Source organism: Arvicanthis niloticus, chromosome 6 (assembly GCF_011762505.2).
Source record: "Arvicanthis niloticus isolate mArvNil1 chromosome 6, mArvNil1.pat.X, whole genome shotgun sequence".
Lineage (NCBI taxonomy): Eukaryota > Metazoa > Chordata > Mammalia > Rodentia > Muridae > Arvicanthis > Arvicanthis niloticus.
Window position 1 is genome coordinate 82884609 of NC_047663.1, and position 16546 is coordinate 82901154.

The window sequence follows — 16546 nt, forward strand, 5'->3', positions numbered from 1 at the left end:
ATTTGCTTTACAGTTTGTACTTGCATACAATGTATTTTGTTCTTAATAAAGCCCTATTACCTTATCATATCTCTCTTCCACTCAGGATGATAACCTTTTGCTTTCCAACTCACCCCAATTCTAGTATTATGTCCCCTATGTGTATGTGTACGAGGGCCATATGAACATGGGCATAGTTGATATATGTCCATGATTGCAATGATCTTGTCATACCTACCAGACAGTACTTCACAGTATGCCTTTCTATCCTCTGTCTCTTAAATTTCACTATGTTCCCTGAGCCTCAAAGTGAGTCATATAGATATTCTGTTTAAAGCTAAACATTCAGGAGGCTCCAATTCTTTGCACCGGTTATAAGCCTCTGTTCTGACTGCAGCTTGGTTTTTAAAAAAGTAATCAAGACTGAGCGCTTCACCATTGTATGAATATAAAGGCAAATGGTTAATAAATCAGCAAATAAATAAAGTTTTATCGAAACATGAACACACACATCATTCAAGTATTGTCTGAGCTGTTTTGGGGTTGATTAGAGAGTTGATTACTTTCAATGGGCTGTATGATAGAGCTGGTTAGTTGCAATTGGCTCTATGATATTCTAAAGAAAGGCTCTCTAGATGTTAGCAGAGAAGTCTTATTGCAATCTCCCATATAGTTCTAGGCTTTGGCGTATACTGTCTTAAAGTTCGATTGATTCTAACTTTGTATTTGCAATAATACTCAAAAAAAAAAATAGGTGCCACCTATTTCTGTTATTGGAAAAACTTCAAGCAGCTGGCTAGTTCTTGTCTTAATTAAGGAAGCTGGGGCTATCTTGAAAGGGGATTCTTACATTCCATTTGTTTGTCAAAGTGGGGAGGTACTATGTCAGAAAACTAGCATGGAAATTCTTGTGTAAATCCTGTAAATTAACAATAGACCTGAGACAATTCAGGGCAGTTAGACACCAAGAAAGTGGCAGCTATAAACCTAAACCCTTCTAAACATTTTCCAGTATTTTTCTGCCTTTCTTGTAAACAAGTAGTTATCTCCACAAAGCTTTTTTAGGTGAGCTAGCAGCTGCAGGGATAGATTACTAACAAGAGACAAGGTCCCCGCTCTCGTAGAACATCTTATGCATAGAGCAAATGATTTGCTTATTTTGAACTCTTTTTACATTTTGCTTGTCAGCTCCTGTACCATGTAATCATTGAAGCAAGGATTTAATGCATGCTATTTGCTTTCTTATAATAGTAAAATAATACAAAATATTGACTATGCCTTCACACAGAGGAAAATGGTGAAATGAATTGTGCCCCACTCCATGCTTTCTTGCTTAGATGGAGACCAAAGGATTTCCATCATTCAGTATGTTGCCTTCAGTGCCGAAAGTCTCTAAGGACTTTCTCCACTCATCCTCTTCCTCTGTGTCTGATTGCAGCCCTTTGACCTCCTTTCTCAAGAGACTGCAGAATTCCTATTTGCATACTTACCTTGTCCGTTAAGGCTTTCCCACTTCTTTCTTATATACAATAACTTAGACCCATCCTGCTTTTGCCTAGCCTCTCTCTATAAATCCATTATTAGGTTTACTAAACAAAAGATTTCCGCTGACCAATCTGCTTGTCGGAGCAGGTAGTAAGTTAATGATAACCATCTACTGTTCTTTGTATAGGTTTCCCTTGCCATTTGAGGTACCTCTCTATGATGAACTGAATATGTTGACCACAATTACGAGAGGCTTGCGGAACGCATCAAAATCAGAATTTTCAGCAACAGTGCAATTTTTCCACTCAGCAAGAGTTAAATACAACTGCAGTTACTAGTATCTGTGTTGCTAAGCTAAGAGAGCACCAGAATATCAACCCTTCAAAGCCAGAGAATATGAGGGACCTAACATGTATTAGTCTACATGTTCTTGTGCCTCAAGAATCACAAAGGGACAGCTGTTACTTCTCATTTCCAGATGATATTGTTAATGGTGGCAGTGATGATGAGGACAGTCTGGTGGTGATGGTGACATCTGTTGGTGTTTGCACATCTACTGTTTGGACATTCTTAGAGGCAATTTGACATTTTCACAGTTACTTCGATTTAAGCATTTCATTCCCATTTTTTCCAAAGTGGAAACTGAGACCTGTCTCTCTCCAATATCCTTTGTCTCTGCCTCAGGATACAACTCTCATTCTTTCCATGACTCTTCATACCTGAGAGGTGCTGGCTCACACATGTCAGTCAACTGAAGAGATCATTTCTGTACTGAGTATGTTACAACTAGGCTATGGCTACTCACATTCAAGCGGCAACTTCAATGAACTGGTGGAAGAAATGCTTCGACAAGCACATTTCACTGACTGAAAGAAATCTGAGGAAGTGTTTTAAGACTGTCCATTCCTCAACACTATAGGCATGAGAATCAGAAAACTGATCTTAGCATGAACACTCTTTAGGTGTGTGGTATAAGCTAGCAACTTGTACTTAATTGATAACTTATGTGAAGAACCTGAGTCAGAGCCTGGAACTTTGCAGGTATTCATGATATGGAAGGTTAACTTGACAGTGCCTTTGACATTTTCCAGGAAACCTCTGCTCCAAGGCCCCGTGCTCGCTCATTATCTATTGCTGCTCTCAGTCTTGTATACAGAGAGGAGCACGCTTGACAGGATGGGCAGAGGGTGTTCAGTTCCTCCCTTCATTAGCTTTTGAGGCTGCAGGCTCACGGCTTGCTCTACTGCCTCACTGAGTGAGCTCTGCGTGGCAGCGAGGAGTAGGAGGGCCTGTCTTTTTCCAGTTACGGTAACTTAGCCAGTGCCTAAGGTACAACCATCTGTTCAGCTCCTCTTCTCAGGAGGCACATGGAAAAATGGGAAGGGAGCAGACAGGGGTCTCTCTCTCTCTCTCTCTCTCTCTCTCTCTCTCTCTCTCTCTCTCTCTCTCTCTCTGTGTGTGTGTGTGTGAAGCCAAGAGGGCCAAGGTTTCAGTAAACTTGCACATTTCATATTATAAATTTTTACATATGTGAAACCATCCTGACTTGCTTAATATTAAACCGTTGAAACTTGAAGAAAGGAAAACAAGCATGTGGATTAATGAAATACTAATCAGGTGTAGACCTTCATCTTTTCATCATTATTCAAATAAGAATATATACAAACATGCACATCTATATCCTTGTGGCAGGTATCTGGTTGTGTGAGATACAAGGTGTCACTCTGTGGATGCTTTTGGCTAGGCTCCAAGCATGGAGAGGCGTCTTTGCTTTTAACAGTTCATAAAACCCACAGACAGCAAGCGGATCCTGACAATGTGCTCACCATTTTCTGTACACATGGCTCCCGGGACTCTAACAGATTTTTAACAGCGGTCCATGGTGCTCTGTTGCTGGAGAGCAAAACACAATTGTGAATTTGCTTATCCTTTCTTGCTCTGGACATTAACCAGAGTTGGCTTTTTATCCCCAGACATATCAATATAATGGCACAGGGGAACAGGAAGCAAATTGCCTTTGACCTCTTATTTACTAGTGCATTAAATTACCAGACCACTATCTTCCACTTTTGTAGATTTTAAAGCAAATTTTCTTAGGTCCACTCAGAGGTCACAGGATATTCTGTCTCTAAATATTTTGGAGTGTATCTTTGTTCAGAATTGATCCTGCTTGATACTAAGAGAAGGCACTGGAGATAGCAGGGAGCTGATTTTCATGCTCAATTCATCATTCTCCTGCTGAGGGATGGAAGGACGTAAAGCAGTACTCTAAAGTCCATAATCTACCTCAGGTTACCTCTCTCTTGTGTCTCAATTCTATGTTACCTTTCAATTGGGGCTTTAATGATTCTTTAAGAAGCCCCTTACATGGAGGAGTTTAAAGACAGGAGAAAAGACTCTGAGAATGAAATTGTTAGGTTGTTTTATGATAGCAAAATTTGTAGGGACCTAAAGAATAAAGAAATAAGACACTATCATTTTGCTATTAACCAAAAGTATCTTCCATAATCCTGAAACAAGATGGCATTCAATTAACATGTGATCGGAAGGAAGTCATTTACCTACAGGAGGTCCCTGGTTGAACTATCAATACACATGATATATATGTGTGTGTAATATAAGCAATTATTTATTAGAAATATGCTCATCTAATGGAAATTTTTTAATCAATGCTTTGTTATCAGTTTGAAATTGAGAAGGAATAGCACTCCCTCCCCCCAAAAAATTTCAAAATTAATAGACTTCTTATTTAAGTAGTTACCGCTCCATACAGTAGTCCTCAAAAGTCTAATGAGAGTTACAAAATAGAAACCACTCAAGCATGCAGAAAGAATGGCTAGCTTTAGCACAAGAACTGTGATAGGACTGAGGGAGGTATAAACAATCACTCATATGATGTCATTTCAACATAAAGAACACTTTAAATAGCCCATGCAGAGCCCTTGCATATATCCATGCTCATCCACAAACATACTCACATATACACCAACAAACATATGCCCATACGTGGAGCTGGCTGTCAGTGATTAACAAGTCAAGGCCCTTAAGTAGTAGGATATTCCACAAAGTTAATAGTGAACAGTGTTACAGCTCACAGGATTAGTTAATTAGACAAAGGCTCGCAGGCAAGATCTCTGTAGTCTGTTCTGCTAAAGTGATGGAACCCACTTAGGCATCTGATGATAAAAAGCAGTGTGAGCACCATTCAAGGGAGGAAATGTGAAATGTAACAGAATCAAGCCCCAGCATAGCAGTAATGAGCTGGCAGAGGCAGTGGCAACCAGTGACGGCCGTTTTTCAGTGGTGGGAGACGTGGAAGCTTGGGGAGAAGATTTATAATTTTGGTTACCATCTTTCTGAGTGCTTCAAGGCAATTTTAATTACTTTTTAGAAGCAGGCTGGAAACTTGCATCTCGCCACATGAATTGGTGACCTCAGCTCTCAAGGACACTGGGCTAATGTTTTCCCTGAGTAGAGAGTGAGCATGCCTTGTGAAAAGCTAGCTATGCAATCAAAGTGGGGGTAAATTTAAATCCTCCTATTTTGTAATTATTAAAAGTGTGTTGATAAATGCTGCCTCTTCCACTGTAACTCTTTGCGAGTTCTGTCAGTGGTCATAACCATTTTGTTTTTTTTTCCTGCATGCCTAAGTTACAAATACCAAATCAACCAACTAGTTCAAACACATCAATCAGACAAGCGGTAAAAATCAAAAAGCATGATGCAATGATCATGAATAAAAAGTTAGGCAGCAGTATGAGTGACTTTTCTTAATTTTAAAAAATTAGTGTTTATTTTTTTGACAAATTTTTGAGTTCAGGTGTGCCACTGAATGGTATTTTCTTTTAATGAACTTTGTGAGGTAGTTGTTGTTTATTTTGTTTTCTGGGTTTTTTCCCTTTGGTTTTTTGTTTCTTTTTGTTTGTTTGTATTTGTATAGAATCATGTTTGATCAGATGCAACCCAAAATGATAAAAGATATGTTAGGTTCCACTCAAAAGCATCATCTTGAAAACTGTAGTATCAAAATCATAACAAGAATAATGATGTTTTTATAATCAAGATCCATATTTTTCTTCTCCCTATAGTCCTCCCGTAGCTTCATGTTACACATCTCTCACGCTCTGACACCCTACCCAGTCCTGGAGGCCACTTACCTGCAATTTCTTATGTCATCTCATATATGTTTATAAATGGAGCCATACAGTTGGCATGTGGTCTTTCCTTGACTGTTGCATGTATGTACAGCATATTCCATTTCATTGCTGAGCAGAATTTGCAGGCTTGGGATTCACCATAATGTATTGAATCAGTCACCCATGGAGGAACATCTGGGTTGTGTCTGGCTGTAGACTATTATAAATGAACATTTTTTTCTACAAACACTCTTGTTCAGGTTTCTGCAAGAGCATATCTTTTTCTTTCTCTTAAATAAATGCCCAGGAGAGAACCTTCAGGGTTGCATGGCGGTTACTAGTTTAGTGGGTTTGTTAGTGTTAAACTGTTGCTATGCTGGCTAAGAGTGGGTGTATGAAATAACCTCTGGGCCAGACATGTATGGGAAAACAGATTTTCTACATCCGGACAACATTTATTGTAATCAATTCCTTTAGTGATTGCAATAGGTCTGTAGCAATATCTCATTTTGTTATTAATTTGCTTTTCTCTCATAGCTGGTAAGAGTGTGTTTCCATGTATATATTTATAATTGTATGTCCTAACCAAGATCTTTATCAGGCTGTCTAATTAGATTGTCTAATTTGTGTGTGTGTGTGTGTGTGTGTGTGTGTGTGTATTCTCAATATCTGTTTTTTATCAAATTTTTGATTGGCACATGTGCCCTCTCATTCTCTAAATTGTCTTTTTTTTTTAAGGCTTATTTTATTTTATAGACTTTTCTGTTTTTGCTTATGTGTTTATCTGTGAGTAGATACATGTACTTGCCTGCAGGTGCCCAAGAATGCTAGAAAGTGTCAGATTCCCTGGAGCTAGAGTTTACAACTGTTTGTGAGCTGAGCTGCTTGACATGGGTGCTAGGAACCAAACTCAGATCCTCTAGAAGAGCAGAAAGTACTCTTTCTTAACCACTGAGCCATTTCTCCATTCTATGTGTTTGTGTGTGTATATGTGTGTGTTCATATCCATGTGTGCACACACATATATATGCATGTGTGTGTGCTTGTGTGTACCTGTGTGTGCATCTATGTGTGCGTATGTGTGTGGATGTGTGTAGATGTGTGTGTATGTGTGTATGTGTGTTTGCATGTGTGTGTATCATACAAATGCCTACAGAACCCAGAAAAAGATGTCAAGTTGTCCTGGAGCAGGAGTAACAGACAGTTGTGAGCCACCTGACTTCGATGCTGGTTACTGAACTAGGGTCTTGTGAAAGACCAGCATAAGCTCTTAGTTGCTATACCATCTCTCCAGCCCCTTAGAGATTTTCTTTATGTCCCCTTAACATGTCCCTAACAAATAAAAAAGTTAATTTGGAAGATATTAAACTACATTAACTTTTCTTTTTATAACTCTATGTTTGATATAAAGTCTCAAGCCATGTTTTATTCTTTGCTTCAAACTAGTGTCGTGGTTTCTCAATTTTTCTGAATCATCTATATTTTATTTCTACATTATTAACACATATCCTGTTGCTCTTTGAATAAAGTGAGAGAAAGGAGAGGTGAGTTTTTCTACTGGGTATCTACTCACCTACTCTCTGTTACCACCAGAGTTTTCTTTATTGAATGACTTTGGTATCTTTCTTAGAGAGCCAATTAGCATATTTGTATGGATATGGACCTGTATTCTTGATTCTAATACATTAATGTATATATTTGTCCCTCTGTCATGTCCTTAATACAGATTGCTGTGGATCCCTAAAGTTTAAATTGAGTAGACTGAGACTGCTAATATTCTTAGACAAAACAGGTCAAAACAAACAAAACTAAAAAATCAAGACAAGACAGCAACAAAAGAACCTATTCTAATTTCTCTACCTATCAACATAAGTTTACTACAGTCTTGTCTGTGTCTAAACACCTGTTTATTCTACAAATTCATATGAACTTCATTCAATTTATGTATTTGCTCTTATTTTGTTTTGTTCTGTCTTCCAACCTGATATACCATTTACTTAATCATTTAATTTCTTTCATGCCGCTTTATACAATTTCAAAATGTAATTTCTGTGTCTGTCTTGTTAGATTTAGTTCTCACTATTGCACTTTGGGTGTTTGTAAATAGCATTGTGTTCGGATTTCCAGGACATGTGTGCACATTGCTAGAACATTGAAGTGCAAGTTTTGTGTAAATAGTATGCCCTTTACTAATATGGTTCGTGTCATGACTTTTCTGATCTGCAGGCTCTAAGGTATAGCATGGCACTGAATGAAACTGAGGAGAGCAGTTTCCCATGCCTTGTCTTTATCCTTAGTAACAAAGGACTATGCCACCACTGAGTACCATGTTGCTCTCAGGCTTGTAGATGGTTGTTCTTGCTCAAGTTGAAGAAGTCCCCTCTATTTTTGGTCTTGAGGGTGTGCATCTTATAATTGGATGTGGACTTCTGCCAGATGCTTTTCTGCATTGATTGTCACTGTCACACAATTGCAGCTCCTTAGCCTGTTACTATGTTGGATTGTATTCCCTGATCATTAGCTACAGCCCCAGTTCTCATCCCCAGAATAAGCCTGCTTGTCATAGTGTGCTATATTTTTATAAAGTACTAAATTCTGTTAGCTAATATAGAGATTATTATATTTTTCTTTAATCTCATTCTCCCTTCTTCCCTCTCTCCCTTCCTTCAATCCCTCCTTCTATACCTTATTCACTTCTTTCTTTCATCTCTCCTTCCTTCCCTTGCTTCCTTCCTTTTTCCTCCCTCCCCTCCCATCCTTCCCTACTTCCATTCCTTCTTCCCATCCTTCTTCCATTCCTTCTACCCTTCCTGCCTCTCTCCCCCCTCCTTCCCTCCTTTCCTCCCTCCCTCCCTTTCTTTCTCCCTCCTTCTCTTCCCTCATTCTATCCCTTATTTCCTTCCTTCTTCCCTCCTTCCCTCCATTCTTCCCATCCTTCTTCCCACCTTTCCTTCCTCTCTTCCTTCTTTCTTCCCTCCCTCCCTCCCTCCCTTCCTTTCTTCTTCTACCTTTGTCTAGTTAGGGCACCAGGGTAATCAGCTTCATAAGGTAAACTAGAAAGTTCTTTCCTTTCTTCAGTTTTGCAAGAGAGGCAGTAAGATTGATCGCAATTGTTCCTTAGACATTCTGTAGAACCTTTTGAAACCAACAGCACCTGTTTAATCTTAGTGTAAATTACATAATTAAAAGTAAGTATTTAACTGTAAGGTTGGTCAAGTGGCATATTTCACAATGGGTGAAAGGGTACACTTTGAATGTTTTTTAAAAAGTGTTCCTTTTTATCTTAGTTTACAGAGTACAGATTTAATTGTGATATGTAAAACCCTCTCATTTTTTATTCCTGTGTGTAGGGCCCATAGCAGCGCCTGTTAGTAACACATATTCCAAATGTTGTCACTGTGACTAAAGGCTGGTCAGTTTTATCAATCTTTCTATTTATGTGTGCTTATGCTCTCCTTCTCCTGTGTTTCTCTGACTTTCAAATCTATTGATTGGATGGGAGGAGCTCTTTGGTATTTCTTTTTCTTCCTTTGAAAATATCTTTGCCTTTTTATCATTCCTAGTTCTGGCCATAGTTACTAAGATTCACAGCTGGAGGCTTTCCCCATTTCATGTGTGTAGTTGTGGTTCTGTAATTTCCCTCTCCTCCCTGCTGTAACTTGTCACAGATTTTGGTGTGTTGCAGTTTTCTATTCACTAACTTCAACCTTGGTGCTCACTTCTCTTGAGATTTCATTCTTGGATCATTTAGAAAACTGTCTAGTTGTCAAGTGATGTTCTTACCTTCTGCTTTTCATTAGTTTGATGGTTTTTCATTTGTTTTCAGAGAATATAATGTAGAGAGTGTAAGTTACCTTTTCATTTTTGAGACTTTGTTTATGGTCTAGGATAGATGCTGTCGTGATGTCACTGTCACTACTGAAGAATTTGTAACCTGCTATTGGTTAGACTCTGGTCTTCTGTTGGATGGCCTTCTGTTGTATCCTTTGAGTTTTATACGAATGTTCCACCCATTTCCAGAACTCAGAGGCTGCATCCTCCAATAATAATAACAATGGTGATTTTGCTTATCTTTTCTTTCAGTTCTATCTTTTCCTTTCTTCTTTCTTTTTTCTTTTTTGCGTGTATTCTGCTCTGTCTTATAAACACACATTTACTTAGAATGTTTCATAAATTGATCCTTGACTGCTCATAGAATGCCCTTCTCTGACTCTGGAAATCCTCTTTGCCTATTAAGGCCACTTTATGTAATATTAATATAGTCATTCTTGTTCTATTTTAACATCTGCATGCTATATTATTTTTAATATACTCATACTCTCATAGTTGCAGTGACATATTGGCAGCATAGATTTGGGTCATTTTAAAAATTTGCTCATCTATTCTCTTTTAACTGATATATTAATGCAATTTATATTTAATAAAATTATTCTTTTGTTATAGACTGAGTCTGGCATTTTTATATTCTGTTTATTCTTCTATCCTATATTTTTAATTTGATTTCTTCTTGCTTTATTGTGAGCTAATGTAAATCTTTAGAATTACATTTTGATGTATTTATAATGATCTTGAATTGTTCACTTCAGACAGATTATGTAGTCATTGTGTGTATGAGTGTGTGTGTGTGTGTGTGTGTGTGTGCTCACAGACTACTTCATTTGTATTTTATTATCCAGAGTTATATGTGGAAAGTTTAGCTGTCTTTACATCCCTTTATTATTTTCATTTTACAATAATTTCTTAAATATGACCTCAATATACATACATTTAGAATCATATCAGAAATGATATATTTTTCTTCCACCATTAAAAATAATTTGGCATCCTCGAAGGAAGGGTGCATATTTCATTCATGCACTTTTGCTTCTTGTGTTTACTTATCCTTCTTGATATCTCAGGTTCTTCTTTTTATAGAATCCTTTATATTTTACTGAACAATTTACCCACCACACTTTCAAAATTGCTCTGCTAGTAATGGATTACCATACTTTTCTGGATGAATTCATCTTGACTTCTCTTTTTTTAAAAATAAGTATCTTCAGTGGATACAGCTTGGTGAGATGAACTTCTTTCTCCTCCTCCTCTTCCTCCTCCTCCTCCTCCTCCTCCTCCTCTTCTTCCTCCTCCTCTCCCTCTTCTCCCTCCTCCTCCTCCTCTCCCTCTTCTCCCTCCTCCTCCTCCTCCTCCTCCTCTTCCTCCTCTTCCTCCCCTTCCCCTCTCCTTCTTGAAATAGATTGTGGTAACTCTTCCATTCACCATGGTTTCCAAGAGTATTCTAGGTTCATTCAAGGTTTAGCCTTATAGCCACAATGTTTTTCATTTTTTCTTAGTGCTTTCTTAAGGTTTCTCTTCATCTGTCATTTTTCAGAAGTTTGACTATGGTATGTATGATGCATCTGCATATGGATATATTTAGAGCTTTCTTGCTTGAGGTTCACTCAGCTTTGAGAACACACACCTTAATGATTTCTGTAAAGGGGAGGGAGTTTTGGCTAGTATTTTCTCTAAGTTTTCATTACTTTCTCTCTTTCTCTTTGGACTCTCATGATATTAGCTATGTGTTGTTCTGAACATCCTTTATGTTCTTTACATTAGCATTTTATATGGAGACATAGATATGATATATAGATTGATGATATGGAGATAAAGATAGAGATAGTGGATAGATAGACGATAGATGATAGATAGATAGATAGAATCTTATTTTGTCCATATATGTGTGTGTGTGTGTGTGCGTGTGCGTGTGCGTGTGCGTGCGCGTGCGTGTGCGTGTGCGTGTGCGTGTGTGTGTGTGTGTGTTTTCATAATGGAAGGGAATGTCTTTATTTTATAATTGCTGAGCATTTCTGTTTCTCTAGTGCAAATTTAACTTTTGTCTCATTTAAGTGTGTTCTTAATTGCTCATTGAAGCAATCTGATAATAACCAGTTTGAAAAGTTACATCAGACAATGTCAACATCACTGTCATCTTGGTATTGATCTCTGTTGAGTGGAGCTTCTATTTTTCATCTAACACATGCCTTCTTTGTATAACAAGTGAGTTCTGTTTATACTAACAGAGTGTTTTGTTCTATGATGTTAGTGGTATCAAGTTCTTATTTAATCTTTCTATATTTATATAAATCTATAGATCTGGTTTCTTATGACTCTGTTCTGGTGAGGGAAGAAAGAGACTCCCTTATTTCTGCTAAGTTAAGTTGTACAAAGTCAGGATTTCTTATAAGCAGCTGGTTGTGGTACAGGGTTGGAAATTAGAGACTTGCAGTGATTTTCTCTGGGTGTTTATGGTAGGTAGTCTTGGTACTGCTTCATGTTTGGTATCATGCTTCATGTATCTAGTTATATTACAAGGACCAGAAAGACTCCCTGTTCTTGTTGGATGGTGGAACCCTCAACTTTCCACTACAACTCTCCCTATATTGAGTCAGTTGGGGAAGTGTGCTGTACTGTGGAGATAGAAGATCAGATTCCCTTTGGGGAAATAAAATTCATTATGTCCTAAAAAGGATGAAAATCTTAAAATTATATGGCTATTTTAGTTAGGGTTTTCATTGCTGTGAAGAGATACCATGACCACAGCAACTCTTAAAAAGGAAAATATTTCATTGGGACTGGCTTCAGATTTCAGAGGTTCAGTTCGTTTTCATCATGTCAAGAAGCATGACATCATGTAGGCAGACATGGTGCTGGAGGAAAAGAGACTTCTATATCTTGATCCTCAGGCAGCAAGGAAGAAACCATGTGTCACATTGGGCATAGCCTGAGCATATAAGAAACCTCAGTACCACTGTACCAACCAGGTACCAACTGAGTGTACTCAGTACCACTTCTCCAACCAGGCCACACCTCCTAATACTGCCACTCCCTATTGGCCAAGCATTCACACACATGAGTCTTTGATGGCCAAAGCAATTTATACCACCACATTGGACTTCTTTGGAACCATTTTGTTTCAAGAGAACTGCTTCGCTGACATGGTATCATGACTTCCTGCTGAAGGTAGAAATGAGAGTGTTGCCCACTTCCCATACAACTGGGTTGCCAAAGTAGGCTAGCTGAAATTAAAGTCTTTGTTTTTTACTAGATGACCTTTTCATGGTCTTGGCTACAGAGGACAAAATACTGACTTAATTCTGCTAGGTTTTCCTTCTTTTTATTTTGACCTGCGCCTGTTGATGTTTGGGAGTGTTATCTTCCTTCCCTACAAGTCTGAAATGTATGGCAAAAAGAAATTGTTCTGTTTCATGGTTGGCACCTAAATATATTTTTCTTTACTCTATTTAGGAACTTTTTGTACTTGTTTTATGTATTGGGCTTATTATTTCCATTCATGCCTTATGAGGAGAATCGGCAAACACACATATACATTTCATCCATCTAGAAATATTTTCCTGACCTCTGACTCTTAAAAGAGAAGCCAAGGATTCAGATTTTAATATAGTTTCTCTTGCTTTGTTGTTTTTCATATGGACAACTTTTAAATTAGCAGCTGAAGGCAAATAAACATTCATTTTCTGGTAGTCTATGCACTTTGCCTAGCTCCTTAAGACATGCACCTTTTCTAAAATGTCCCTAATATGTCCCTAGTTTTGCCTCATTGCATGTAAATTTCTATCCTTATTCAGGAGTACTTCTGGCAAGCTCAGCTTAAGAATAGTGAGTTGAGAAAAAGGAACGTAATCGGGAAAGGACACTGCATGTCTAAGGCAGGTACAGAGATGTCTAAACCCACGAGTCCACATACTTTGCTAACTAGTAACACACATTTAGCTTCCAACTCTGGGCAGGTTTTACAAAATAAAATAAAAACTTGTACAAGTATACATACACATAGCAAGAACAAAAGAAAATCTTTCTGACCCAATCACAATGCAAAGAGGAACAGATAAATATGGGAGTTTTCAGCCCTAATACATTGATGATATTAACAAGGGGGAAAAAACTAGCAGTAAAGTGAAACAGAAACTAATTATAAAATTGACCACTAACCTTCATCTTTAAAACCACCTGTGACTCTGTAGTTGGATACTCAACAGTTAGTGACCCTCTTTTATTTTTCTAAACCAGGGTCTGAGGCATTCATTTATCAGCATCTAGTTTAAGCACTGGTCTGAACAAGAGTAGCTTCTTGGCTTTTTTTTACTACATAACACACTTGACTTTTTAATAATCAGAAGCATAAAGCATGTGCTGTGATTAGGCTGCATATCACATTCTAGATACCATATTGGGAAATGTACCATAATACTGTTTTAATTTTTATGAAAATTAAAATTTTCATAAATTTATGTGAAGTAGATGTTGTTATTTTCCATTTTGACTGACTGATAAACCAAGTTACAGGCGGGGTTTAGACAAGGTCACTGGCTAGTGAGTGCCCATGATTAGATTGGCATCTACCACACTTCAATGACCACACACTCAAATAGACTACGCATAGATTCCAGAATCATGCTGAAATTAAGGACAAGGTGTTTTGGCCTCTGGAAATTGCATCAATATAATGATAACTGAATTGATTATAGCAATACAATTTTCCATACCAATATCAGTATCCTTCACAAAGGTCCTAAGGTCTTGCTGTGTGACTCTCAATGGTGTTTCTCAACTTGCTGACTGAGAAACTCCAGACATCAGGAAACTATATGATTTATTATCTAAGCAACTATGGCCAAAGCGTTAGTGTTCATGGACTTCGTAACAGGTATGCACTCTTTCAATCATTGCAAATTGTTAAACAGAATTTTCAATTTTGGGGGCAAGAGTTGATAACATATATGAATGGTTGTTTCAGGAGGATACTGGAGATAAAAGATCTCTGTGTGAAAAGAGAAAGGCAGAATGACTTCATTGCTAGTGCCTCTGGCTCCATGCTGTCTATACTAATATGCATGCAGCTTAGCCCTTTTGTACATAGAGATGTCCTACTTCAGTGTCTAAATAGCCAACAAAGAGCAGAGGGCTTGAGAACTACAGATCTGGTCCCCAAGTAGTTCCTGAGCATATTGAGGAGGCACTAAGCAACAGTAGCCTGGAGGAAAAAAATCATTACCCTGGCTCTGGATGGTATTTTCCAGTTTAATTAAAATGTGTGTTGGTCTGTTCTGTCCAGGCCCTGGTTCTATGGTCCATGCTATTTTGCATGACAAATGAAAGCAGTGAGAACCTATCATTTGAAACTTGGGAGTGCCTAAGCATTTTTGTCATTATTTGCTGGGCAGAAGGTTGGTGTTTTCTCAGTGATGTTTGGCATATACTGTGAAGTCAAAAGGCCAGTTTATATGTTACAGAAGTTCCTTCCTACCCACTTCCGTGACACATGCACAGTTCCACATAATTTTCCTTTGTGTAGTAGGCATCCTGTCGCTGAGAGGGGCAGTGGACATTTAGGTTAATGAACAGGTGAGGATGTGGATACCCATCTCTCAGTAAGTTCTCTTATTGACTCGTCACTGGGAAGAAGTGCACAGCTCTTTTCAGATACACATCTTCCAAGGGGAAAACAGTGATTGGAGTTGGCTGAAGGCTGATTGAAGAATCAGGGGTGGACTGAGCAGATGTCTCAATAGGTAAAGCACTAGCTTGGCATGCATGAGAGCCTGAGCCTGAATCCCGGAGAAGATCCAGATGCCTGTGGGCCAGCTAGCCTAGGATACACAACAAAGAAATAAAAGAAGGGACCAACACTCAAGGCTGTTCTCTGACCTGTACAAGTATGGCACATGCACAACTGCACTCACACTCACTAATGAATGCGTGCGCACACACACACACACACACACACACACACACACACACAGACAGAGAGAGAGAGAGAGAGAGAATCATAAGATAATTTGCATGTCAGAATAACCTGGTATCACAGCAAATCATTAATAATGCTAAATGGTCACTTCTATTTCAGTTTTTTTATCCTTCTCTCCCCCGTCTTCCTTTCTTTTTTCCCTACATTTCTTCCTATTTTGATATTTATTTTCTTGCTACTCCTTCTATACAGGAACCAAAATGAAAACCAGCAAACAAACAAAATCTCCCAATGAACAAGAACAAACTCGATCTGGCTTTGATTGACTTCATAACTAGACCTCCTGCTCCTGCCACAGAGTGACAATGTCATCTGTGCACATGCTATCAGGAGATGGGGCTTTTTGTTATTACTTTCCCCCGAATCTACTAAATTAGACAGGAAGAAAATGAATGCATTGTCTAGAGCTGTTTGTAAAGTGGTGGTTTAAGTATATATTAAGGTTTTCCCAAAGAAAGTGTGCAGGCCCTTCAGTTTCCCATCTATGTTTCCATATGAGTCAGAATTGAAGGACACACTGCTTGTAAAAAACAGTCATTTATTTATTTATTTATTTACTTACTTACTTACTTACTTACTTACTTATCTGTTTTTATTTTTATGCTTGTAGGTGGGTAAAGTGACAGTTGCCACAACTCCAGCCTCCCCTTTTCTGAAAGTCTCGGAGTTCCATTTCGTCTGGAATAATGGATGTTAAGGACCGGCGACATCGCTCTTTGACCAGGGGACGTTGTGGCAAGGAGTGTCGCTACACCAGCTCCTCTCTGGACAGTGAGGACTGCCGTGTGCCCACGCAGAAGTCCTACAGTTCCAGTGAGACCCTCAAGGCTTATGACCACGACAGCAGAATGCACTACGGAAACCGAGTCACAGACCTGGTGCACCGAGAGTCTGATGAGTTTTCTAGACAAGGTAGGCAGCACTGCTCTACCCGATAGGCTCATACCCCAGCTCTGCCCCCACCCTTTGGGGTCCAGCCCCATTCCTGCCCTGCCCTGTTTCGTGGTGATGACTGAAGTGCAAGCAACTACACAACTAACTCATAGTTAAAAACAAACTTTTGCCCTATCTAACTCTTGTTGGTGAAAAGTTCCTTTTGCGCTATCATGGACGCTAGATTGCTCAGCAATAGGAAAGTTGC

The 16546-nt window shown here is 38.6% G+C and overlaps 1 protein-coding gene across 7 annotated transcripts in view; it reads left to right on the top strand.

The window, feature by feature from the left end:
• Nucleotides 1–16546, top strand: part of Tenm2 (teneurin transmembrane protein 2) — a 1226193-nt gene that overhangs the window by 276908 nt on the left and 932739 nt on the right. For all 7 annotated transcript variants that reach the window (XM_034506847.2, XM_076937038.1, XM_034506844.2 and 4 more), the window contains exon 3: nt 16016–16317. In XM_034506847.2, the coding sequence (XP_034362738.1) occupies nt 16092–16317 (226 nt within the window). In that variant the 5' untranslated portion in view covers nt 16016–16091. The remainder of the gene's footprint in view (nt 1–16015; nt 16318–16546) is intronic.